Here is a 27,344-nt window from a genome sequence, read left to right on the forward strand (position 1 = left end):
CTTTTTCCAATCTGTCTGCTATTTTACCTCCTACTGCAAATCTTTGTTTGCTCCATTAGCATTACTTGACTGTCAAATCAGCATAAACCTTTGCATTTGTTGAAATTATCACTCACACCTTTCCTTTGTTCTTCTCCGTTCTCTCCTTTTGATCACTAGCTTCTTTGTATTTTCCAAGTAGCCACAACAATAGCAAGTTGGAGCTTCTGTGAAACCCATGAACCCTTATGACTGTTGATGAATGAACTTTCAAAATATATCAGATTCACCACGAGACAGGTGATGAGCAGAGAGATCAACTGTTTTATCCCAGATTACATCACCAATCTATAGCAGGCAGATATAGACTCCCAGCTCTTACACCTTGCAGTCCCATGCACTTGTCCTAAGAATATGCCTCCTCTCTTGCACAGAACAAATACCTCACGCAGGCAGAATTCACGTCACATTCGTATCAAGTCAACGTACCTGGATGAAGATATATTCATCCTGAACAACAAGGGAGCTGATGTCAATGGAGCGCGAAAACGGCCCACTCCTTTTGGTCTCTGAGCACTCCTGGATCCGACAGGTCAAATAGTGGGTGTCTGTAATGGGAGAATACGTACACATGTGAAATACCCAGGTAGAAGCCTGTTGTCTGAAAATGTCATCAGCAGTTCGAAAGAATGTCTCTGAAGGGAAGTCTTAACCTCATCTCCAACCAGCTAGATGTTCTTGCATGATCTACCTCCAGCCTTTAAAACTGTAACTGCTTTCTGGAGTCAGGAATTCATCACACTTCCACACTCACCATTCCCTTCCCCATTGTGCAGACAACCCTCAAGAGACTGGAGTTCAAACTGTAAATGGAGGATACAAATCATAAATGCATCAGAAAACTGATGATGAGATCATACAGAGCAGAAGAAGATTTCAAAAGCCACCCAGGAAGAATTTATCAATTCCACTGCCCTGCTGGGAATTATATCCCCATCCTCCCCCTGAAATACCCTAGCCTTGATAATTGGTTTTAACTGTGGTAGTAACACACAAGGAAAAGAAAAAGCCCAAACCAGCACTATTAAGTTTAACTTATTTTGCTGTGAAAATGACAAGCATCTCCCAAAATTAAGTCCTTATAGCCAATATAGGCTAGGTATGAAAACACTATGAACATGAAATAGCATGACTAGCTGAAGAGTCCCAACAGAAGTTACACGCACTGCAAGAGGCATCAAATGCTTCTGTCTAGAGAGAAGATGAGAAGACCATCACGCTAATGGGATGCCTTGTCAGTCCTTGACATTGCTTGAGAGAAGGAACAGGACTGGGAGAACATGAAGAAGACATAAGGCAAAGGCAGACATACAGAAAGTTGCTCAGAGTGGCAAGAAGAGACATGCTCACCGCCAGCAAGTTGGCAGGGGTTATAGGGGATTAAGCATTATTTCACTCAAGCTAAGAAAGGATCTCATGAAACAGAACAATCAAGGCACTGTGTCTGGATGTATGTAATCTAAATATGCCATCTCTGCCTTTCAATTGCTCTTCTGAAAACCACAAATTAGAAAGAAAATGAAAATACAACTAAGATGACGGCTGCAGTGATAAAAGCATCATATCTTTTACACTGCGACACTTCTACAGGCTTCTTAGATTCACACACTTGTTTGCTTTTCTACAAAGGGTGACAACAGACCATCAAGGAAGAAAACAGTGATTTTATAAGGGCTGGGGTAAGCCTGGTGCAGTGATTTTAGTTCACAAGTGCACATATTAACAAGGATCTTGTCAAACTGAGCCCAAAAGGATGAAAGGGAAGTTTAAAAGGACAGTAACAAGCCTAGCAAAGCTGCTTACAGGACTCTCCATCCCATAAAACTTGCTGTTGTCCTTAGTCTGTGTCTCTCCAGTGACAGCAAAATGTGGTTCAGTGGAAAGCACTGGGCGGCATGACTGAAATCCTCTGACACTCAGCTAACTGCCTTCCCAGATTCAAAGACAAGATTCACAAACTGGCAGTTTCCCCTTCCATAGCCTTGTCCTTGACTCTTAAGAATGCAAAAAGAATGCAAGTCAGAGGCATTGATAACAAGAATAATAATTTTTAAAAAGATATTGTCTAAAAAAAGTCACAAACTACAACCAAGCTTTAAACTGATAAAGGTTCATGACCTGTCGCATGACTGAAGGTCCATGTTTAAAGGCTGCAGACCTGGTTCTGGGTTGGGGCACTCAGAATTCCTGGTTAATAAGGGCTACATGGCTGATTCAGAGCAGTTGCACAGGTCTGGCGCAGCAACAAAAACGTAGTCCCACTGATGATGTTAAAGCAGCAGAAACTGTTGCTGGTGCCAGCTCAGAGTATCTGGAGGTAATTAAAGCATATGGTGAAAAATATCTGACCTAGAGACAGTCCCAAATAAGTGGAGTATCGGAGTTATGCTTTCTCCCAGCATAAAATACCAGCAGCAGCAGAGAGGTCGGACTCTCAGCTGGGACAAATTAAGGTTCTTCATCAACTGACACATACACTCTTGGTCTAGAGCTGCTATTTACCTCCTCAATGTGGAATCTAAGACATCTTTGCAGTGTGTAAAAGCAACTTCTCAGAAAACAAGAGGGTAGCATGTACTGCCATGCTACCCAAAGAGCTCAGCAGCCTTGACTTGTTCTTTGAGGTAGCACTAAAATTAGGCAGAACAAGGAGGAGAGGTCAGGAGCCATATTTTTAGAAGCTCATTCCCTCCGGTATGTTCTCCCACACAGTCGCCTGGATATTCTTATCCCTCCAAAAAGGGGATAATTTGCTGCTGCTGAGTGACAGAATGGGAAGAGGAATAAAAACCTGTCACAAATAAATGCAAATAAATCACAAGTGTTGACATGACAACTAGCTTCCTGCCTATTGGGAAATGTGTCATTTTGAGTGTGTTACACCAGCAATCAAATATACTCAAAGAATGGCACCTGATTAATATTCACAGGAAGTTGGTGGTGGAAAAGGGGGGTAGCTCACTATCCATTTTCTGTTTAGTCTTTTGTTTATTTATTTTCATATATTTTACAACACAAGGCCTATGAAAGAAAACACAGACGCAAAAAAATTATCTTCAAACCTGTCTGCCTTTGGACACAAAAATAAGTTCAAGTCTTGCCTTGCTTCCTGCTGCCCCACAATAAATGAAAAATAATTCCCTTTAAAATATATAAAAAAATCAGGTGAAAATATGACAGCACGCAGTTCACATTTGTGTGTGGCTGGAAGCAAGAAACAACTCCAAGTCCCTGCTCAACCTTGTTGAAGGGAATGATCCCTTCATGAGCTATGGTCCCATTTCCAGAGTACATCTTCCCCTATATAGAAAGTACAGGGTCCCTCAACAAAAACGTCAATTAAGAGAGAACGGGGCATCCTAACTTCCAAGCTGTTACCTCCCTCTTCTCTGAAGGGAGTTAATTTTTCAGCCCTGTTTTGCACAGCCACAAAGAAGAAGGATGGCTGCCCAGAGGGGCAGGTGGCATGTGCCCAAGCTATGCCTTTAAAGCCTTGCTTACCTTTCACTGGGAGACACATGTCTTGAGGGAGATTGGCTTCTGTCTAGGGATTATTTTCAATTTATATATCATCCCACACAACACCAGAATTAGGGGGTTTGGGTTTTGGGGGGTTTTGAGTTCTTTTTATTATGTTCCACTGCAAAAGGAGTTGAGAAGAGCTCCCTATTTCCTAGACAGCCTCAAAAACTTTTCGTGCTTATAACCCAACATCCAGCTACTTTCTCAGCCCATCTGTGAATGAGGCAATATGGACATGAAGCAGCCTGGAGGGTTTGCTGCAGCTCAAATCCCAGCATCCATACCTCTGCACAAACGCTTCCCACCAACTTATCTCACTTAGGATTAGAGAATGGCTTTCTCAGATGTGCAGCCATTTTCCAGTTGAGGAGCTTGAAACACCTCCCCATTGCTAATTAACATAGTCTCCCATCTTGAGAATTTGGGGTGTATTTTTACCCTTTTTAGAAGTGATAAAACTGAAGCAATTTCTTGAAATTTGCAGTGATAAACTGGTGAAATAAGCCAAACTACTATGTCTCTTCTTTGCCCGCCAGTCATGACAGCTTTGGCAGGAAGAAGGAGCACAAGAGGCTCTCTCTGGTGGGTAACACCCAAAGATGTGGGTCCCGGGAGGGAGACGCTGAAATAGTCAAACCTGTCACTGCGCTGAAGGCTGCAACGGGCAGACCTATGTGCAGGTTACTGTGACTTACGGAGACACAGACAGCAGGGCCTGCTCCTCCTCGGCAGTGTTAACAAGGCAGCTAAAAGCAGGCATGGCTGGCCAGCATGGCTAACGGGGAGAAGGGCAACTGACGGAAACAAGTTGCATTGGCAGATTGGCCCAGCTTAAGTCAGGTCCTGGTGCCAGGCAAGACTTAAATTCATAAACTGCCAGTGAAGGTTACCATGGGAGGGGGAAAAAACTAGCTGGCCTCGACAATTTTTCCCGCAAAGGAAAAGAGGATCTAGGAATGTAGACAAGACTGTAAATTATTCCCCAGGAATGTTACCCTGTTTTATCTTTCTGGTTAGGTTTTTCCCCCTCTTTTCCCTTTAATTAAAATACTGTTTATTGCATCGTATCTGTGAGTGGGGAGAAGATTATCTCACTGAACATCAGAAAGTTTAATATATCTTTCCCAGGAGTGCTGGTGGGTACTTGTGTCAGTGTATTTGGAATAGTTCCCCTGCATCCAACCCTGTCCTTGCTACTGCCTATTACACCCAGGCAGAAGGTACAGTGCCCAAGGCTCCTACATGTTGTTATAATTTAAAAATGCAAGCCTAGATTATTATTCTGCTACAATAGCTCTGCCAAGATGTCAAAAAAATGTGAAAAACTTCATCTGCTACAAAAGACAGGAACAGCTTGAGATCAGCTAGGCACTAGAATTAGCAGCATCTTGCAAATATTTAAGGAGCCTAGACACTGGGGCAGATGTTTTTTCAGAGACCCTACCATTCCTGATGACCGGACAGACAAAACCATGGGGCAAGACCTCTTGGAGAACAGACACCAGAGTGGGGAACAGGATTTCCACCTTCCAGCTTCATGAGCTTATTGATAGCCCTGACTCATTTACGGATGAACGATACTCTAGCATGCCCCACCACCTGTTCCCGGCCACAGAGCATATTTTAGGCTCCAGTATCTGAACTGGTATTAGGTTCTTGAGTCCCATTACTGCTAAAAGAAAAAAAGAAAAAAAAAATCAAGTTCAGGAGTCTAATCCTATATACCACTTCCCTCCCCCCTCCCTTTTAAATTTTTTTTTTAAATAAAAAGCATGGAGGAGAACAGAAGAGGAAAAACAAATACCCCCTCTAGAAGAATCATGTACTTTTCAAGTGGCCAGGGACACTGAAGGCAGGGATTCTTGTCCCTGAATTGAACCGAGCAATGAGAATACTCGAATCTATGTCTGTTAATGCATCAAGTGACTGAGCCATCAGACTGACCTAAAAGGCATTAAAAAAGCCTCCCCTTCCTTCTCCCCACTACTGAGGAAAACTTTCATCAGAAACTTTCTGATCAAGAGGAAACAACTGCAGGGACCCATTTTCCAGCAGGTGTAAGTGCCTCAGCCGTTTCACTGAGAGCATGAAGGCCCATTTTGGTTACAGAGCCAACTAGGAGAAAAGTTCAACCTCCCATTCCTAAGTATACAGAGCTGTACCATTTCACACCAGGTGAGGCTATAGCTTTGAGGCAGTCGATGTTTTGTAACACAAACTGATATCGTTTTAAGCCTTAAAAACTCTAATTGGAGCAAGACGGTTCTTTTGTGCTGTGCTTGGCTGGGAGAGGAGTCATTTTGGTGCTGTCCCTCAGCAGGACATGCCAGCGGGGCCAGCACAGCCCGTCAGGTCTCGCCTGTGCCTGCTGTCTGCTGGGACGATAGCTTGCAATGGGCCCGTTTTGCTGACGCTACTGGTTTAAGTCTGACTTTCAGTGAAACCTCAATACCATCAACTGCCAATTTCAAAATGCTGAATTTATACATTAAAACAAGAACAAAGAGCAAACCCCCGAGCAAACAAGACCTGAAGGAAGAGAATTGTCTGCAAACTGGGGAGACATCTTTCAAACGAAGCATCTACATCCTTGACACATCCAATATTCAAATAGCTGGGTGAGCAAGTTTAAACTTAGTTTGAAAACAGACTCCATCAGCAGTTTGTTTGCTTACTTGCTTGCTTTTTTACTTGCTTTTGGCCGCTTCTCCCAGCACCTCTGCAACAGCACACACAGCAGCAAAGGCACTGAAGAAGCCTCCCTACCTTGCCCACCCACCTGCCGGCCTGTTTTGCTTTATCCACATATTCAACAAACAGCTGTCACCCCTGAGCTTTTATTGCCTGCTTATTTATTCAGCTGCCATTACTAAATAGCAGTGGGGGCCAGTAAGTGATTTTAGAAGATCCACAGCCTCAGAGAAGCCACCCTGATAGACAGGAGCTTGTTCACACAGCATTTGGCCTATGCAGCACTCGACTAAAACAGAGAAAAGTTTGCAACCAACAAAAATGAGGCCTTTTCCTCCCAGAAATCCTCTACAACCTCAGTCCTACGCTGCTTTCTACACTGTCCCTGTAGTGTAAAAGGGACACATGTCCCATGCTGTGTAGCACTGAGCTGGAGTAAAGCTGGTTCCACCCCAGGAGCAGGTGCATTACCATGCTGTAGTTCCTGTGTGAAATACCTAAAACAGTTTGGAGAGACTGGTGGAAAAAGTCAACTTACTTCTAATACTGTCTTCTTCGCTGGAGGTTAATTACATAGGAATCCATTCTATCGCAAATGTGGCTAGATGAATTTCAGTGAGGGGTTAAGAATTATTTTTTGTTCTTTCTTACTTCAGATCCAGGCATTTTTTCAAGGGCTGTGATGTTTTGGTATGGAGCACCTATTCATACATCATAAGCAAAACTGAAAAATCCTTTCAATAGGCAACAAAGGGTACCTGGGGCATAGCGACATTCTGGCCAGAGGAGAAGTCTGACTGTAGGCGATTTCTCAAATTCCCAGGTACAACCTGGCTGCTCTGAACACCTCTGGAAATGCACGGAGGCTGTACTGCACGGTGCTGGTAGCCCAGCTCTTTATGATTCATGTAAAATACATGATACTGAAACAGCTAAATAGGGAACAGAACAGACAGCTCCTTAGCCCAACAGATTGTGCTTCTGCCCAGCCTCTCCACAGACACAAGCCCTGCAGCCTCTGAATTTCCCCCCAGGGGCTAAGGATAAGAGTATGCATCACATCAAACCACATGACCCACATCTTTCCTATCAATTAAAATGTAAATGGGGAGGCAAAATGAGTAAAGTGAATTTCCATTCCCACCCCATTCTTGACTCAAAGCCCACTTTTTCAGCCTTGGCTGCAGGCACTCACGTCCATCAGCTGTCCGGGCTTCCATGTGCACCAGGTCAGGTTCTTTATCCAAACCAGTCACTGACCTGGCGGGGGGAGAGAGAGACAGAGAGAGAGACAGAGAGAGAGAGAGAGAAGGCAGACAGTTAGATAAAAGGCTGCAATCAGACAGAGAGAGGGTGAGGAAAAGCAAAACCAGTTCAAGTCTACCTTGTGACACCTGACGCGTAGGTCCCTACCTCCTACCAACTCATCTCCTTTGTGTTTCTACACAGCCCACTCCCAGGGGAGATATACTAACCTTTAAGACAGACATCTTCCCAGGCACTGGTGAGTGAACCTGCCTATCCCTTGTCTACAAGATCAAGACTACAATGATCATTCTTGTGGTGGCAAAGCGAGCTGGTTCCAAGATCCAGTAAAATTAGAGCTCTGTTTTAATGCTGAAGGAACGACGAGGGCACAGCAGCCTCATGCTTATAGACAGCAAATTAAAAAGGGGTTTTACTTGGCTGAATAGTGACATGAGAGACTGAGTTTCCTGATCTGACCCTGGTTTGCTGGGCAATCTTGCTATTGTTTACCTCAGTTTCCCCATCTTCAAAAGAAAAACGATACACATATGCATGGTGAAATTCTGATTAAAAAAAAGGCGAGAAAGTATTCATTATTCACCCCATGGTCCCATGCCATGGTCCTTGATAATCATGAAACAAGGCACAATGAGTTTTTTTAACCTCACTGGTTGAAACCCAAGCACCTCAAGTCAAATCTTCCTGTGCATTGTTACTTTACTCCCTAAAAATGTTTTGCAAGGCACATTACAAAGATAGTTTTCCTCCTGGCACAGGGAGAGTCACGCCTGGAACAGAAATGTTATTATTAGTGTCCTGGCTGATAAGAATCACTGGGAGATGAACATTTAGTCCTAGCAATGGCTGGCAGGGGAAAAAAAAAAATCCATAGATGTCCACGTGATTTATGGAGCTGCTTCTCCTGAGTTAACCAAAGGGTTAGATTAAAAAGGGACAATGACAAAAATCAGTTTCTAATTTGGTGGAAGCTGAATTTGATACAGTAGATTGTAAATAATAGATTCCCTCTGAGCCAGCCAACGTTCACAATTCCCTAATGTTCTGAAACACTTTTATCACAATCTTTTGCTGCTTTCATCCTTGGGGCATCAACAGCTAAAACATTAAAAAAAAAAAAAGGAAGAAGAAAAAAAGAACAAACAAAATACAGATGCTCTGATACATTTTTGTGGATCTCACAAAAAACATAGCGATTGAAGCAATAACAAACATACGAATGTGACGGAGTTCAGCTAAGATCAGCCAGTGCTGCAAATGCCAAAACAACTACATTATGACCCACTGTGTAGGTAACTGAAACTGGCACTGCTTGTTAACTAGAGCACCACATCAATAGTGAGTCCGTTCACAACACACTGTGAATTGTGGCCAAAAAAACCCAATACAACAAAACAAAGCCACACAGGCAGAGCTTTCATCATTCTACTCCCAGTGAGAAATAGTCTGCTCCTTAATCGCTACCATCAGTTTCAGGGTGATCCCACAAGGAAGAAAGCGCTGTTTGTTATCGATAAGGATGCCAGAATGGGCCTCAGTCCCAGTGACCGGGTAATTATCAGGGTCAAATCTTCCGAATATCTGGACTCAGTTAACAGTGACAGTAGGAAAAACAGAAATTCCTTAAACTGTCAGTGAAAAACTTCACAGTGTGCAGCAACCTTATTTCCCAATATACGGAAAAGGCACATACCTTTCTAGTCCACAGCAGAAGTTTTCTGCCTTTTTCCCATAAGTAGCCCTAAATGCTGTAATTTCAGCTGTTCAGCAGTCATGACCCTTGCCTATGACATGCCAAGGGGACAGAGGTACGTGCTTGCCAACATATCTGTCCATCACAACTTTATCAAAGGGAGCAGTAATTTCAGCACTTTTAGGTACAGATCGGGAACACATTAGGGACCTGCCCCACAGCCCTTCCCAACAGGCTTCCTACTTAAATCCAGCCTTCACCCTGGAGGCTGCACTCTCCAGGCTTCCTTCTGGAAGCCAGACACCAGCCTTTTACCCGGAGCCGATTACTGTGTCCTGACACTGCAATGCCAGGCTGCCTCACCTGCTCCCCACGACTCCTCCTGGGTCCCTCCCCTCCAGATGGAGGGGGCACTGTGCCCCCCCTGCAGCAAGGGGGGAAACCTACTCCTGGCCCAGGTAATAAGAAACATCAGTATAAGGCCTGCCACAACAATATCCATCTTAAAAGGGACTGTAATTCGAAGAACCTAAGCATTTCCAAACAAAATCCAAAATACTCACTACCATGGTGTGTTTGCATACACAAGCTCTGTGGATTGATTCCACTGATAACGCCTATTACGTGAGCACCAGAGGACAACAGGAGTCTCCTGGAACATGTCATTCTAGCTTGAATTTCCTTCCCAGTGCCATCTACTTGTTTCCTTAATTAGTTTTGATAAGCCTGATGGTTCTTTTCAGAACGACGACGATGAAAACAGGACCAGCATACAGCACCCCCCTAGTACTCCTCTGCTCGCCAAATACCGTACTTCAAGTGGAAAAACTCACAAAGCAATCTCCTGTAACCCAAAAGCAAGACAAGCTTCTGTTATCTGCAGGCAGATAACAAGCCTGTAAAGTAATGCATCGGTCATCCTTCCTTCTCCCAAACCAAGTCGCTCTGTTATATCAAAGACTCTGATTGCAAAACAAATCCCCAATCAATGCTGTTTCTTCATCTCACCTCACGTCTGTTCCCACTGGCAAAGAACACAGCTTTGCTTTGCAGTGCTCTGACTCCTGAATACAGGTATTTTCAGTAAATGGTCTCTCATCATTTGTCTGGAGAAGCTTTACATGAACAATGCAAAAACGTTAGGCAGCGGAAAGAGCAAGATTTGAATGCAGGTCCTGGAGCACAGGTGCAAAAATGCACACACAGACTGTAAAGCTATTCCTTTACCCCATGCAGTAATTTCCCTGGTCTTGAGAACTCACTACAACAACGTCTCAGGTCTGGCAATACAAGAGCAGCAACAAAACAAGAAGACACACCTTCACAGCCTTACATTTTCTCATACATTATCTCTCTGAAGAGCATTTGGAGGATGCACTGCTCAAAACTATTTGAGCAACTAAAGTATGATGAGGAGAGATGTCAGCATCCCCTGACTTACCATTTCCCTTGCATGTTCTCTACAACCAAGTGGAGCCCACAGAATGGGGTGGCTGGGAAGGGATTTCATGGCACTCTGGCTGACAAACAGCTCTATATCAGAGGCTTAGAAAGACAAGAGTGTTTAACAACACTCAGAAGCCTAAGCTGAGCTTGAAAACAGTTTTCCTGCCACATGGTCACACCTCAAGCTCCACGCACAGCTCAGCTCTGTGTTTTGTATGTGCACAAACTCCAGGCAGCAAAAACTAAACCGAGGTCCACAAAATGCACCTGTGTGTGCTGCTGCCTTGGATGGCTGTGGGGAGGAAAAAAGGGCACTCCTGCCGCGAGAAACATCTTCCACCAATCTTGCTAAATCAACATCCTCTACCATCCCTATTTATTTATCACTACTCAGATGAGAAAATGCTGAGAGGATGCAGGCAGAAGTGACAGGAAAGGTCATTTTCTTCCTGCTGACACGTTCCCTGACTGCTGCAAAGGCAGTTTTCAAAACGTGGAGCCTGCAGCCAGTGTTGCAGCTGGCACAGGATTATTGGCCAATTAAGAATTCAAACTACCTCTGAATCCTATTAGGAAGGAAGCAATGGTTACTTTTTCTCTGTCTTCTCCTGCTGCTTTTCTTTTTTGTTCTCATGGTAGCTGTTGGTTTTCACAAGGTCTTTCGTCCATTCTTTTCAGAAGAGGATTGTGTGTTCTTGAAAGCTGAAGGATGGATAGGACCCTGGCAAGATCCTTATCTCTGTCTTGAGGGAAGAGCGTTGTACCTGGATGCACATTTACTAGGCCGCTCTGCTGATACTTCATCTCTGACCAGGAGGGAGAGCAAGTGAGAAGGGCAAGGAAAACACAGTATTCTGCATTGTAAGTAGCTATTCCTGCAATGTGTCTATGTAAGACAGTATATAGTTCAAAATGAAACATGCTAGCCTATGCAAAGAAAGGAAAAAATAAATATACAGACTCTCTGGGTTATCTGCCTGTTGCACACCTCAGCTCACTGCTTCTACCAGCTCTACTGCACTGCCTTTCCATGGAACAAACCATTTTCGCATTTTTTTCTACCCATTTTCCAGACATCAGGCATTTAACAATGAAAGACAGCATTGAGATTTAGCTACTCTAGCACCTCAGATCAAGAATGCTGAGCAATTCAGACTGCCTGCTGCTGATCCTTGCTCCCTAAACCACCAATAGAGAATAAAAGATGCTCTATTCCTCCATCTCCTGGATCCATTAGCTTGGGGGGTGGGGGTGGGTATCACCGGACATCAGCAACATTTGTGTCAAGGATTTACAACAAGGTAAAAAATCAGGTCACAGGGATCAGCCTTTCAAACTTGGTCTGGAATCTGCTGGATTGAGCTTTTTGCCAGGGTTTCTGACCAATCAAGATGGCATTCAGCAGCTCTGACTTTGAAAACAAAATCAAAACTTTTACGATGTATTGAGACTTTCCCAAGATGCAGACTTGGAAACTCATTTTTGCGGGTTGGGATGTCAAACTGAAGGCAATTGTCACTGCTCATGTAAAGAGACAGAGGAAACAGACGGAGACTACTTAGCAGGATGTTGTGCGGTAGATAAGGGCTGGAAATGGGAAGGAACAAGGCATATTTATTGTGCAATAATATGTAAAAGGGGAAAAAATACATCCTCTTGCTGCAGGCAACTGTAGTCAAATCAGTGGATGTTGCCAATTAGTCTGCTGCAATTTTGATTGTATCCTGCCCCAGAAGTGAATAAACACTTCTGTGTGGTACCAGGCAAGCAGTGCATGGGACTAACTCATCCAAGCAACAAAAGGGCCATGTCTGTATGGACAGGTGAGAGCAGAAATTGATCCATACAATTCCTGCTCAGCTGATCTGGGTCTTTTCACATAGTGCCATTGCTAAATTATACATACCTTTCCAACATGGGCCAACAGCCAACAGGCTACCTTCTCCATCTGATAAGGCATCACATTTGCCTAGGTATCAATAACTGCAGTTACCTTCAGATAGTCAAGGGGTTTCTGTGTATTTATCTGTTATTTACTGCAGTCAAGTCTAAAACTAGACCCATCAGCCATTCACTCTGTGCACGTAACAGCCAATGTGCACGCAAGCTGCGTACACCCCAGGCCGACAACACACCATAAACTACCCTAGTTAAGAACAGATACAAATGTTGAACTGTTAGGGGAAAGAATGTATTTATTAAACACATAAATACAGTACCATTCTCCATGGCTGAAAAGGGGAAGCGCTGCTGGATGGGGTAGGATGTGATGAGGTCTCTGAAGAGTTATGGACAAAACCTCCTTGCACAGCATATTTCAAATGAAGCTTGGAAAAAAAGCTGGGCAGGAAGATACTGTAAGAAAGTGTCTTAGCAAGGTCCCTGGAGCTTTCTACATCTTTTCCAGTGCTAATTTCCGTGATGCTACAATTCTGGACATCGGCAGAAGTAATTGTTGTGAGACTTAGCTTGCAAGATAAGGCAAAAAAATTGCCAAGTGTTTATTCTCAGCTAATTTCTTTTCAGCAGAGCCAATCCTTTTTAAAAAGGTCCCAATGAATTTTAAGGAGGTGTTCTGCCTAGTATCTCAACGGAAAAAAAACTTAAGGTGTTCACAGCCTCTGCATGTGTTTCCATATGTGCATACATGCACCTGCCTACCTGCATCTCATCCTCACTACCTGCTGAATGTCTAAATGAATTACCTGTAAACTTAGTGGATTCAGGTCCCAGAACTACAAATTTGCTACACGCAGTTGTTTCATGGATACAGCAGGCCAGGAAGAGGAAAGAGGTCCAAATCAATCCTTTCCTTGAAGGAAAAGCTGACATTTAGGCTCAGCCATGTCACCGATCACTAGAGAACTGACACAAGACAGCAGGCTCTGCTGCACACAGAACCATTTTTTTCCACTTCCCAGTACATAAAAGAAGGTGACTCTCTATCACAGAAATTAACAGCAATGGGAAAGAAATGCCACTGAACCTGAGAATACCTGTAAAGGATATTTATCAACAGAACAAAGCTGCTGTTGATTCATGCTTTATTCTTTTCCCTGTATGCTAATACCAAAAACTAAGTAAGTACAAATAATTCTGTGTCTAGCTCTCATTCAGTCGATAGGTCTTAGTCCTTTAAAGTCCTCTGGCATTTCTTCCCCAACCTCTACTATAAACTCCAATAAACATAACCATATTTTTATGAAATAAACTCAGAAAAGCGTGTGGGTAGAAGGGTGAAGAGCCTTACACACAGCATTGTCAAGGTTTGAAAGGGGCAGCAGCCCAGGCAGGGCATGTGCTGGAGGTGGCATCTTAATTTCCCAGTCTGAAATAACTTCTCATGGGGATTGAAACTCATGCAGGGAGCAGATCTGTCAGCTACATCAAGCCAGCACTCATAGCGGGTGTGCTCCCAGGTGCAGTTACCGTCCTGCTGCTTACTTACGAACTAAATAAGCTACTCCCATGCAGCCTGCTGCTCCTGACTCATCAGGGTACAGCCGATCCAGGATATATAGAAGCAGCCCTGGGGGATTATCCTAATTGAATAAGAAGCCTTTTTTGCCAAGTCCTAGCAGCACCGGCATCAGGATATGGTGGAAGTAATGAAGCATCAGCTCATCAAGTTAAGATGTTATTGTCTTGAAGGCATCTCAGAGCTTCACTGCACAATATACCATCAGCTCTCTGTCCCACGTGCATCCAACACAGACAACAATGCTTTGAGGAAGGCATTTCTAGAGAGGAGAGAGGGGATTTACCTGGGATTAGAGGTCTGCAAACTTAATGGTGGACAAGTTTGAAACATATTCCAACAGAAGAGTTTGATTCTGTTTTGCCTTGTGAAGGTAGGGACGTTTTTTGCAGGACACTTTTTTTTTTTTAATATTCTAAATTTAAAGTCCTTTGAGGGAACAAGAATAAAAATATATTTTTGAAAATACTAAAAAATGACATATTTTTAGCTTTGTCTCCCTTCTCATCCTTTTTTTCCCCCACCATCACTCTTTTTTTTTTGGAATAGGAAAGGAAAATCCAGAAAAAAAGGAGAAGAAGTGGAAAACTGAAATGCAGAAATTATTGTGTACAAAAGTCATTTTGGTGATCAAAATCTAGGCCAAATTATTGGGCTGGGGGGATCCACTCCAGAGGAATAGTTCATTCTACTTAACCAAAAAATCTTTGTTTCCCAATGGAAAATTTGACAGTAGAACAGTTTGCAGGGGGTGGGGGCTGGGGGTGGTGTGGTGTGTGTTTTTTTCAGCTTTTTGGAAAAAATAAATAAATCAGGGAAATGACATTTTCTAGCCAGCTGTGCTGTGTGCAGATCTGTGAAACTCAAGCACAGTTTTTGTTTCTCTTCCAAGACTGATCACTGACATATTGAGTGACTTTCATCTCTTTCCCTGCATTTGGTTTAAAATTAGTTTAGTGCCTACTATATTATGAAGCCCAGTTAATTAATGTTTGCCCGGTGCTTGGCTGCCCTCCTTTGAAAGTCATGTAGATGGGGAACTGCTATAGATTATTGCTTTGGTTTTTCAGGAAACATGAATCACCCCTGTTTCTGACCACTTTAGAAAAAAGCATAGTACATGCTCAAAGACACCATCAGCTCAGCCCATCAGTCCTGCAGCCAAGGACTTTACTGGAGTTACTGTTTCCCTCCCTGAAAGGGAATGTTTAGAACACTCGTAGCATTCCTTTGAGTTTGTCTCCTAGCAAAAGTATCTTAAACATGACCCATCCACGTAATGTTTTATGCCAAAATAAGGATTCTCAGTTCACTGTGTGTTTAATTGCCCTCATTTGTATGAACATTTTCTGACTGAAATTATGACATGCCTGAAACACTAAGGCTCAGTGATTCAGCTATTAAGAGAGTCCTAGGCAGAATATAGTGCCTCTGAAAAGCTTCAGAGTGAGAGCATCATTTAATAAATGAATGCAGCAGTAGATAAATAAAAATAAAACTTAAATTGTCCAAAGAGGGGATGCCAGTATGAAACTTGGCACAGGCAAAATGTATACGATATGCTGATGAGCCCCATATGCTTATGGGCATTGTACATTGTATTAATTAAGGAAGGATGAGTCTCCCCATTTCCTGTTGCGGAATATTGTGAAGAATCACCCTAGGATAACATCTAACATTCTGGAAATAAATTTGTGGTTCAGTTTATGCATTTTGGAGAAAGGCAATTTGAAAAACTAGATTTCTGTCACCAACTGTCACAAAAGGTTTTTTCTCTTCATTTCAGATGCTAACCTGAAGAGAACAAATGGCTTATTTCATTCTCTGACTTTTAATCATCAGGCAGAAAAGGAAGAGAGAGAGGAAAGAAGAAGAAGGGGAAGGAGGAGAAAGACAGAGGAGAATAAACTACTCTGTTCTGGACCAGCAAGCATAAATGCATCAACATGTCTCCTTGCCCCAAAAAAATTACACTCAATTAGCTGCTGAGAGTGAGATGCTCATTTGTCCCAACATCCACAAGAGGAAACGACCAAGAGGCAGGAAACAAAAAGGATTCTGGAGCAGACAGATATGCAAAGACAGGCTCTGTCTGTAGAAACAGCAAGTCTGCCTGGCTACGATGGGTAAAAGCAACAGTGACAGGTCGTCTGCAGATCACCATGTGTCTCATGACAAGACAGGTTTGCATTCAAAACAGAAGCATCCTCACAGGCAGAATGGAGAGGAGATGAATAAAATGGCCACAGCCACTTGCAGGTCTCTCCATCAGTGGAAAAGTGACACTGTAGCAGGAGAGACCAGAGAAACCACGGAGCTTCTACGGGTTCCTTTGCTTCAAGTTAGATGAATGCACCAACAATAAGCAGACAAGGCTGCCCAGGGGGCTGAGCACTAGACACACTCCCAGCTCTTCACAATGGCAGAGTCCCAAAGCATCCTCATCCCCAAAGCATTACCTTTATAAAGTAAGAAAGCTCAGGGCAGAATGCTGCAATGGGAGTTTGTGCTACTCGCATGTCAAGAAGTAACGATATATGGTCAAGCTGTAGGTAAATCAAGAACTTCTCTATGTGGGGTTCTTAATCTGTTGTTATAGATGAGCAATAAAAGGAAAGAAATGTACCAGGTCAAATGAAAAGTAATACTCTTCTGTTTTCTAGCCTCGAGGCAAATTCCAAAGTGTCAACACACTGTTCAAATCTAATGATTTGTAGAAAGAAAAAAAGAATTCTAGAGAAACTACAGCAGATCCAGAAATGGCTTTAGGGAGTCGCTATTACAGATTGCCCCTAAAATCAATATTATAATGGAACATGTCTCCTTCCCTCAAAGATTTTCAATCAAACCTGAAAACCAAAAATATTGTGAGCAAAACCTAAGAATCTTTCTGCACCCTTTGGCCAAAAACCTGTCAGGGTTTTTGGTTTGTTTTTCTTTATTTTTTCCAATAAAAAGCAGGATTTTCTCCTATGGGAGAAAACCCAGATCTACAGCAATAAGCTCTGAAGTCTACAGGTATTATTTATTACTTCCTCAGTCCTTGCTGGCAATCACAGGTCAGTATGTTTCTCTCAAATTCAGCTGCAGAACTTCTGATATTTCACTAAACATGGGAATGTGTCTACATCCCATTTTCATTGCCTTCTACCCAATGGAGGACAATTATCTGTGAGATAATTACAGAGCTATGATAACCACTGCTATCTCCTATTCCAATTAGCTCACTACAAATATGCAAGTAAAACAGCCTCACTCACTGCCTTCTCGTCCTTGTTCTGTATATGATCAGCAAGAGACAAGTTACTGAATCAACATTATTTAAAAGAACCTGTAGTGCATCTAATAAGATACTCCTTCCCGCTCTTACGTTCTGATGTAGCTTCGTGCTCACTATGCTTAACAATAGCAGAATTAAACTCATCTCATTCTACAGAGGAGGCTCAGGGGAATGCCAGGGAAGGAAAGGATGGGAGTTTCAATTTCTTCTCTTGCCGAGAATGAATTCTGCCTCATATAACTGCTGATGAATTGTCGTTTTAAGAGAGTTTGTTAATTTCCAACAGGCAGAAGGCATAAAGAGGGACCTCCTTATCTTTAATGGATGTTATTGAGCGACACAAATGGCTCACGTTTAAATGAATGCAGAAACATCTTGTCTGTTTTACCATGATAAGACTGTTCTTTCTGCACAGCAAGGGTTCAGCTCCTTCTGTTAAATAAAACAACTGGTTTTGTTCAACTTAATGGCAGGCAAACTTCCAAAGGTTCAGAGGCTGAAGTCAGTTCAGGGAAATGAACTGGAATTTATCTGGGTCCTTCCTGATTCTTCTTGAGAAAATCTACCTGAAGAGCTTTGAGGTATGACTGAAAATCTAGTTTCAAGCAAAAATGGTCCCTGATAGTATTGATGTACTTACTGAGGATAAATTCTCCATTAGATCGCAAATTTCTCCAATGCAAGAATGCTTCCAGCCCCAGCTACTGTAAAGAAACAAGAGCTGTAAGAACCCACACAAAGGTGCATCTCTGGAAATCCCCGTGGGCCATCTGGGATGAGGTGTGGGGCAGTAGGAAGGCCAGGTCCAGGAAAGCTTCTCAGCTCCCCGATGTCAGCAGGTGTTTTCCCACTGAATGAAACAGCTGGAAAATTATGTCCACAATCAGAGTATTTGAAAAGGTCATTCCTTAACTTCTCAGAACAGTGGTTGCTTTTAAAACAACTCCCAAAGATTTCTCTGCGAGTCATCTAAAAGCAAGAGGAGTTCTCTCCCACAATGAAAATTCGCCCATTGGCCTAGAAACAGAGATTAGTGTGGTATAGAACAATGGCCAAAACCTAAGCCAAATCCCACACAAAAAAGGTGGGAGAATACTCCTTGCTAGCCAGAGCGCACAAAATACAATACTACCGTCAGCCCAGCAGCCTCGCTTTTGATTAGCTTTGCCAAGCTATGACAGTATAGGAGATCCCCATATGCCTCAGGGAGATGCATTATTCAATATATTAATTAGAGGGCTGGCTTTCATCACTGCTTCCTACAAAGTATCACAAAGAATTACTCTGGGACTGTTACTGACAGGCTGAAATTAATTTGTGTTTGAGTTCACATGCATCAGGGAGAGAGAGAATGAAGTCAGCCCAGGCAGGCTGCATGAGTCTGCAGCACAGCATTTAGGTTTCCAACACTGGCCCGTGAAACACAGCAATGAAGTTTGGATATCTTATCCCTGTTGCATGAGAAGGAAACACATCCTTCCACTGTGCACTGTCCAGACAGACATGGCATTGGGATCCAGTCCAGGGATCAGTCTTAACTGGGAGAAATATTCAATAAATTCCTCCTTAGATCTTTCTTACTAGCGGTTTATCTGGTTTGCTCCAGTCTCGGACACTTAGTCACAAGAGAGTGGGGGGATTACAAAAGTGATCCAAGATTAGCTATGGGGGAAATAAGAGAAGAGGATGGCCCCTGAGACATAAAGAAACCTTATAGATGAGAGACCAAAGCAAAAGGCTTTTTTTGATGGCTGAAAGCCCTAACTGCAGTACAATATGTGACATTTAGTGGTAAGCATTAAATTTAAAACCAATGAACAGAAATATTTCAGCCCTGACTTTTCTAGTCTTAAAAAAAAAAAAAATCACTGCCAGCCACAGTACATTAAAGTCATAAATATGGCTAACATCAAAAATTGTACTAAAATCACAACAAATCACAAATTCTAAAAGCCAGATAGTATTTATGTAAGGACATCCACAGTTACATAAGTGGAGAAGGGGTAATCTCTCCTTCTGCAAGACATGCTGTGTTTCTCAAGCAAAAGGAAGTTAGAAAGAAAAGTTCCTCAAAGGCAATTTATTCCAAAATTGCCCTCCCAGAGGGTATTACACCACCCTTTGAAAGAACTCATTCTGGCTATGATAGCAGCCAGAATTTCAGAGGTGGTATACGAATTGTAAGTTTGATCATGTGGCTCTTTTCTTGTGGTTCATTTATTATGTAGTTCATGGGTTTTAAAGGAGTATTTAAAGTATTTTAAATTATTTTCCTTCATGATCACACACAATCCTTGTAGCCAGCACGCTTTTCTTTTTTCTTGCCTTTTCTTCAGTTTTGAGCCCAGGGAGCCTGATAGCATGACATCCATAAGACTTTACAGAGTCAAACACTTATTTTCCTAGGAAAGCAGGCAGTACGGAGAGGAGCATCACACAACTGCAAAGTCAGGCAATGAACATCCTTTAGGAGTTCTTCCAATGTATCAGCTACTACTTAGAGCTTAAATTCATAGTACAAGAGACTAGTTGTATCAAATTTCCTTTGTAAGATGAAGCCATTAGTCAGCATAAAGTGTAAATATAACCCAGAAACTCAAATATCTTTGCTTTTAGTCCCAGGTAAACTAGAAAATATTCTGTAATACTCCTCCAGTAGTGTACTAGGGTTTTTTGCAACCTTCTGCAAAGATGCATTCTGAGATCCAAGTATTTGTGTCAATCTATCTGTCATAAATTAGTTTTGAAAAAACATGGACTGTGGTCAAAAATGGGAATGGTAATCTGAGCATTACATAGGCATATACAGAACAGGTCTACATGGCCTCTATAAAACAGTCCTGCAGGGTTTCCCAGAGATGGAAAGTGAAGGATTTTCCTTTTCTTAGGGTCATTTAGGGTTTTATACTCTTAGATATCCATGAAATCTATCACAACATCCCTGGAAGAACACTTAGCAATCAACTTAGCAAGTTGAAAAATAGGATAGGATTAAGTTTAAGAAAAAATATGCTCACGGACAAAAGCAAAATGTAAAACTTACAAAGGTTTCTCAAACTTTGTTGATCACTCTTGTAAGATACTGATCACAGTTATGAAGAAGTACATTATAAGCATACCGAACATCTAATTTGGACATTAGGGACCAGTATCTGCTCTGCATCACAAAAGATCAAGATGGGGATAGGAGTCAGGATCCCCCTATGTTGGCTTTATCCAGACACTTTGTTGCAGACTGCACTCTTTCCCTACTTTAATTTTAAAAGCTCATATATTGCAAAATGATATTTTATTCAAATTTTAAAATACCTTTAAAAAAATCCAAAAAAATGTCAACCATTTCAGGATGTTATTTTGATTAATTTTTTGAGAAAAACATTTTGATAATGTTGACATGAATTCTAAAATATCTTTATTGACTTGAACCTTTTTCAACAAAAATAAACACTATTTCAGCCAATAAAAAGAATCCAACTTTATATCCAGGTTGCATTTCTATGTCTGACAGAGTTAGTGTGTAATCACAAGCTAGTCAGCTACAACCTAATGTTTGGAAATGTTAAATATCTATAGTGCCAGCTGCACTAATTGTAGGCACACAAACGGAAAAGAAAATCCCTAACCCCACAGTTCCCCCACCTGCCCATCTTTTAAGTGAAAAGGAAAATAAAATTGGTCTTATTATCACCATGGTATTGTGATCTTTAATTAACTAATGTGACCTTGCAAGGAAATCTTTCAATATATGCCAAGACCTTGTAAGAAGGTCTCATCTCTCCTGAACTCTTATTACAGAGCTTGAGGCTAGAGTTTGAAAATTTTGTCCTCAGCCTAGTACAGTTCATGGTCATGGTGGCTTGAGTAACACATTCCAGATTTATGTTAGCATTACCCTCTGGGAGAAAAACCTTTCCCAGGTGTTCTCGCTCACAGGGCATGGGAAGCAAGTCTCTTAACACAGGCAAATGAGTCATTAGCCCACAGGAGCCTCCAGTAATAGGTCCCTGTTCAGTTCTTCATGTGCGGTCTACGTGAATAGCCACTGGGTATATGCCTTGATGATGCTATAGGCGGTGTTATCCATGGCTGCCAAACTGGAATTATTCCTTTTATCCACAGCTCCATGTATGGTATGGGTTTAATTCTGAAAAACTCTAATGCAGGATTACTTAACAGTGAATTTGACATTTACAAGACTATGTTTTCTTAACACTAAACTTGGCTGTAAAAAATCAGGCGATATTTCCCCAGCGCTATGCAATGACACCATCTGGTAGTTAATGATTAGTGGGATTTACAGGAAAGACAGGCACATATTTGACTAACCATTTCATTGCTGGCAAACTAGTCAAGTAAAGGTAACCTTAGCTGTATCCAAAGATCACTTCTGGAACTGCTGCTGAAACAGTCTGTGTGGACCCAGATTGGCACCGGGATTAGGAAATATCAGTGCTGTCACAGAGATGAGGAAATAAAAACAGACACAAACCTCTGCCCAACTGTAGAACCAAACCCAGACCATAACCTTTTGAAACATTGAGGTAAATCCCTTATCTCCTGCTACATTACTCTCGGATATCCAAACCAGCCTCTGCTATAGTCTTCATGAAATTCAAGCTACAAATAATTAGTAATACACTGGCTCAATTTTATCACTGTTCCTATCCAAAATCATGCCAAAAAGGACCGAAAACCTTGCCCTCAAGGACAAAATTTGCTGGCTTATATCTCAAACAACTGTGACAGAAAAGCCGTAACTCCAAAGCATAGCCTAAGTGGATGCACAGCCTCTTCCCTTCCCCCAGTGAAAGCACAGCCTGTTCTCTTCTCCCGATTTTTAATCACTGGCGTTCAAAACGATTGTGGCTGGCATTCATGGATACCAAAACAACCAGAAATCTGGTTGGTTATCACGGAAAGAGAAAAAATAAAATTGTGGGGAGACTCAGTGAGGAGCAGTGTATTTGAGAACTGCTTTTTACACCACATTTTTCCTATTTGTGGATACAAACACTGCTCCTTGAAGCCAGGCTAGTACACATCCTATTTTCCTCCTCCTGCTGTCTCTCCCCTCCTGCCTTCTTGGTGTTTTCTGCCCAGCTTTCATCACTAGTATGTATTTCTTTGTCTTTTACTGACTATGCTCATCTTGGGCACTGACTTCAGTGCTCCAAATATCCCCATAGCCATGAGAAATGCTGTGCAGATTTCTCCCTCTCTTCCACACAAATGGGCTTTCCCCACTTTCCCACTCCCAGGCTTTGACAGAATCACCCAAAGTCCCAGAGAGCATGTTTAAAAAAAATAAGTAAGAGAAAGAAGGGTAAACATCTAGATGTACCAGGCAGAAAAATTGGAAAATGGTCCCACATCCACCATTTCATATTCCCCAGTGACGACAGAAGACAGGAAACGTGAATGAGTCCTCCAGCAAAGAGCAGCCTGGGGAGACCCTAAGAAAGAAGGTGGGTGTCCCAACGGGTCCTCTGCTATAGCACCTGATATCACAATATTTGAGTACTTCACCCACTACACCCAACAAGGAAAAGAAATGCTTTTCTATCCCAGTCTTACCTAAGGGGTAACAAGGCAAAGTCAGCTTGAGTCACCCAAGATGACATCGAAAAGCTGTGGTCCAGCAAAGTGCTGAACAAGGCTTGGTGAATGCTCCATTAACTAAACTGTCCTGCCCACCTGCTTAGTCCTGTTGTCCCACCACAGGAAAAGGCAGAGGCAGTAAAGCAACTTAAGGACAATTCAAGTCCTTTGAGTTCTTATCTGAACAGAGACAGTATTTAGTCAGCACGGAACACACCATATGTTTTACAGGCAAGGAAACTTCCCCAACATTTCTACAGTACAAAATATGGACTGTATTTTTTATATTCCTCCACATGACAGCACAGGTGCCTAAGTTACAGTGAGAGAAAATGAACAGGGCCCAGAGGAAACTGCAGAAATGTGTTTTACAAGAAAAGGACAGTGAGTAGGACTTTAACAAACTTTGCACCCATGCTGGTTCCAGTTATCTTGAGTAATTTCAGTGATGAGTGATCTGGGAATTTGTGTATCACATTAGCGTAAGCTCCTATTTCCAGCCTTACAGGATCCTAAGTTATTAAAATCTCTGAGACCAAGGCACGTGGGAGCCAAATTTGGATGCCTGTACTCACATCAAGTAACACATTCTGTTCAAGCTCTGCCACTGCCATCAGTAGGTGTAGCTAACAAATGAATCACTACTACAGAAGCAGAGATCTCAAATCCTAGTTTTTATAACTATGAGTGGCCCAGACGTGAATCTCAGCTCAAGCACAAACTTTGAGCTGGCCACAGGAACTGATGAGAGATGTCCCATAAACTGCGGGACATGTGATATCCATATGGGATGAGAACACAAAACTACAACCCAGTGATTAGCACCAACATCTGGGACTAAGGAAAGAAGTTGAAGGCAAGAGCCAGAATACAAAGCCACAGATGAGGACTGGAGCTTCGGACTTTGTTTTTGACCAGCGGGGAGCCATCACAGATGCTGCCTGCCAGAGCTACAGCAAAATGCACAGAGTGACTTGTGTGTCCGTGACTAACAGAGAGGTCTTGCTTACTCTACTGAGTGAAAATTCACATCCCAACCTCATGAGTTCTGATGCAATCATAATTTTCTCCTGGCCTTAAAGTCTCTATATCTGAGCTCTCTCAGGGAAGGTATAATTATTTGGAAAGGTCTCAGAGAGAAAAATAAGACCTCTCCCTGTCAGACTGACTGATCCCATGAACCAGGTGAAGATTATAGTCTTCACAAACCCATTCACTGCAGCCTGAAAGATGAAAGTCATGCTTTGAAGGCAAAAACATTCGACAAAAGCTGCCCTAGATAAAGCCAGCCACATTCAAATCAGATGAAAACTGTCCCATTCGATGAAGGATACTTACCTGAGCCCCTACGAATAAACAACACAGAGCAGCACAAATGAGCAGCTTACCTCTGATTTTGGCATCTCCCTATCATTATTATTTCACCTTTCCTGGTAGTTTTAATTAGAGAGGTTTGATAACATAGTATTTGATAGGTTGATGAACTCCACAGAGTAGTGGTTCATGTCCCTCTGAAACTTATAGCTATACCCACTTTCTCCCTCTTTCATAGCCTAATAAAAAGAAATCACTAAATTCCCAAGGCTAAAGTGTTCTTGCATTTCTTTTTCTGTACACATCTTACAAGCCAGAGCTTGTAAGCCATCATAACTTGCAGCTTTAAAAAGAAAGAAAAGAAAAAAGAAAGAAATCGGAAAGCTAAGGGGAGTCATTATGTTCCAAAATTTCAACATCTCTGACCCCTGCGCTATGAATTGGTTCAAATCTCTCTCACTCCGGGAAAAACCTAATTCACTCTCTTGGAAAGTTTATTGTCAATGGGATTCTACTGTTCTGAGTGGAATAAAGATTTCTAGGTCTATGCCATATGAGTTTTAACTATAGAAGACTTCTATATTTTCTAAGAGAAAGAGACACTTGAAACAGAGGCTTGATATAATACAGTGTTAAAAATCATCATTCAAACTACACAGCCAAAAGGCTGTATGCAAAATGAGATAGATTGTGGAAAACAATCTACAGGTTTGGGTGTCAAATGGACAGAGACAAACAGGCAATTTCCATTAAGCATTACTCTATGAAAGTAGGAAAAAACCACAACAACACAGCCACTCCTTTAGAAAGATATTCTGCTTTGTTCCCAAGTCAGCTCAGCCCTTGCACTTTATCCTCCAAGAAAGCTTCTCCCCTAAGCTCAGCTGTGCTATTTGAAGGGTAGGGTACAATTACCCCATAGGACCAGCTATTCTGCTCCACAGAAGGATAAGCCTGGAGAGGATCTACACTCACCTTTGTCAGGCACACCTAGCATGAATAGTGAAATCAAAGGATTTTGGATAGTCAGGTCAATCAACCACCCACCACCAGAACCAGGAGAACATAACCATGTTTCCTTCACTATGGAAATGTGAAACAGTGACATGGTCAGGCAAGGTTCTAGATCTTTGATACATTTTGCAGGTCTATGTGACTTAGGAGCCTTACAACTTCCTTTCCTAAATGTTCAAAAACCTTCTTACACTGTCCAAAATCCACAGGCACACTGAGGGAAATGTCCAGACTTGGTGCTAAAAAGCCATGTTTTAAATGTGGGAGTCTAAAGCTGTTTAGAGAGATTTGCAGAAGGACCTAGACAATTGAAAGTCCTGTAAGGTGTCTATCTCCACTGCAAGGTGTGGAAATATTGCAAATCCAATCTACAGATATTTGGGGCCTGGATTCCAGATATTTTTAATGAAGCACAGGAATTTCTATGAGAATTTGACTCTAAGATATATACATCATGCTTTGCAATTGGGAGTCAATTCTTAAGTCATCCAAGTCCTTTTTATTTTTGACTCTTCAAAATAAGAGCCTCTGGTTTCTTAATATTACCAACTTTTTTGGACTTAAGGACCAGGCACTTCTTCAACTATTCACAGATTCTGTAAATCAGCACTTCTACATGTTCACACACATGCACACCATCATCTGGCATGTAGGACAGCGTTAAGAATCTGATTCAAGCCCCAAATCCTAAATTCAAGTACAGAAGACTACTGCTGGGTTTTCTTTCTCTCTACATTCAATTCTTGGGCCTTCACATGGTGGAGAGAAGTTTGGAAAAACGGCATCTGAAATAGAGGAGCTTGGAGACAGGAACTAAATTTGTTTAATCATCTGCTTTTAAGACACTGTCCCAATTTTGGAGGCTGATGCTTGGGAAATAGAAAGGAAGATAGTCACAAAGCAGATTTTTAGCAAACTGCAAATCCTGGGCTCTCACCAGTCACTAGAATGAAACTGGCTCCTCGGAGAGTGATTCAAAGCAGAGTTTGAGTCATCCTTTCTCTCAACAGTTGCATAAGAAGACTGGTCAGAGTGGCTGGCTCTGCACAAAGACTGTGTTGTAGGCTAAAGTACCTCTCAGAAGGGTTGAAAATAGGAGGTCTAGTGATCATAGCTCTGTCTCTGAAGCACTGGGCAGTTTCTCTGTGTTACTGTAAGTAGGTATACAACAAAGAAGCAGGAGTTTTGCAATTTCAAAAGACTTGTACTCGTCTGTACAAGACACCACTGTTATCAGACAAGAAAGAGGTACAAACGTGGAGACACTGAGCTATAGCACTGCAAGATATGTACTGCAAGGATTGAGTATATAACATTGATGATGACCAAAACCAAAGGCATACTTCGTGTTCAGGTAAAGCAACCAATCCCTTCAAGTTAGATGCCCTTCTCCCCTCCACGACCTGCCCAAAGCAAGCAAAGCCTGAGGGCATAACTCACCAGTAGAACCTGTTTGGAGTGACCCGCTCATGCATGAGCTGCCATTTTCTTCCAAAGTCCATGGAGCTGTACAGCTGAAAGACAGAGAGAGAGAGAGAGGAAGTATAAACTTTGAGGAAGAAGAGGAAGGACTGCCACTAAATAAAGTATTAAAATCAGTTCAGATTAAAGAACAGGAGTGGACTGTCCTGCACAGTTATCGACTAGCCTTGCTGCCAGGGAAGGATAATAAGGCAATCTCCTGCCCTCCCATTTAACCCAGACTGAGCTGCTGAGACTCAAAAGCAGGTTGGCTCTTCCAAAACCTTTTCAAACATTTTTGTGCTTCCTGATTTCAGCTGTCAACACATTCACTTCGGCTGCCATATGACAAAGCTGGCAGTCCCCCTGGCTTTTTCAGCCCAACAGGAAGCAGGTGATTGATGACATGTAAATTCCTAGCATTAAATAGAATGAAAGACAAATTAGATTAGTTAACATGACTATGATGTGGTAGGCAGTGACTCTATACTCAAGGTCATGCTGCAATTTGTTTTTATGGTGTGGACTACATCTCTCTTCTG

At 42.2% G+C, this 27,344-nt stretch overlaps 1 protein-coding gene across 1 annotated transcript in view; it reads right to left on the reverse strand.

Moving 5' to 3' along the window:
- SORCS3 (sortilin related VPS10 domain containing receptor 3) overlaps nucleotides 1-27,344 on the reverse strand; it is a 323,256-nt gene that overhangs the window by 92,732 nt on the left and 203,180 nt on the right. Inside the window, exons 5-7 of the mRNA XM_075504060.1 lie at nucleotides 26,782-26,855; nucleotides 7,448-7,512; nucleotides 469-587 (exon numbers count right to left, since the gene is read on the reverse strand). Of these exons, the coding sequence (XP_075360175.1) occupies nucleotides 469-587; nucleotides 7,448-7,512; nucleotides 26,782-26,855 (258 nt within the window). The remainder of the gene's footprint in view (nucleotides 1-468; nucleotides 588-7,447; nucleotides 7,513-26,781; nucleotides 26,856-27,344) is intronic.

The sequence above is a fragment of the Mycteria americana genome, chromosome 6 (genome assembly GCF_035582795.1).
Source record: "Mycteria americana isolate JAX WOST 10 ecotype Jacksonville Zoo and Gardens chromosome 6, USCA_MyAme_1.0, whole genome shotgun sequence".
Classification (NCBI taxonomy): domain Eukaryota; kingdom Metazoa; phylum Chordata; class Aves; order Ciconiiformes; family Ciconiidae; genus Mycteria; species Mycteria americana.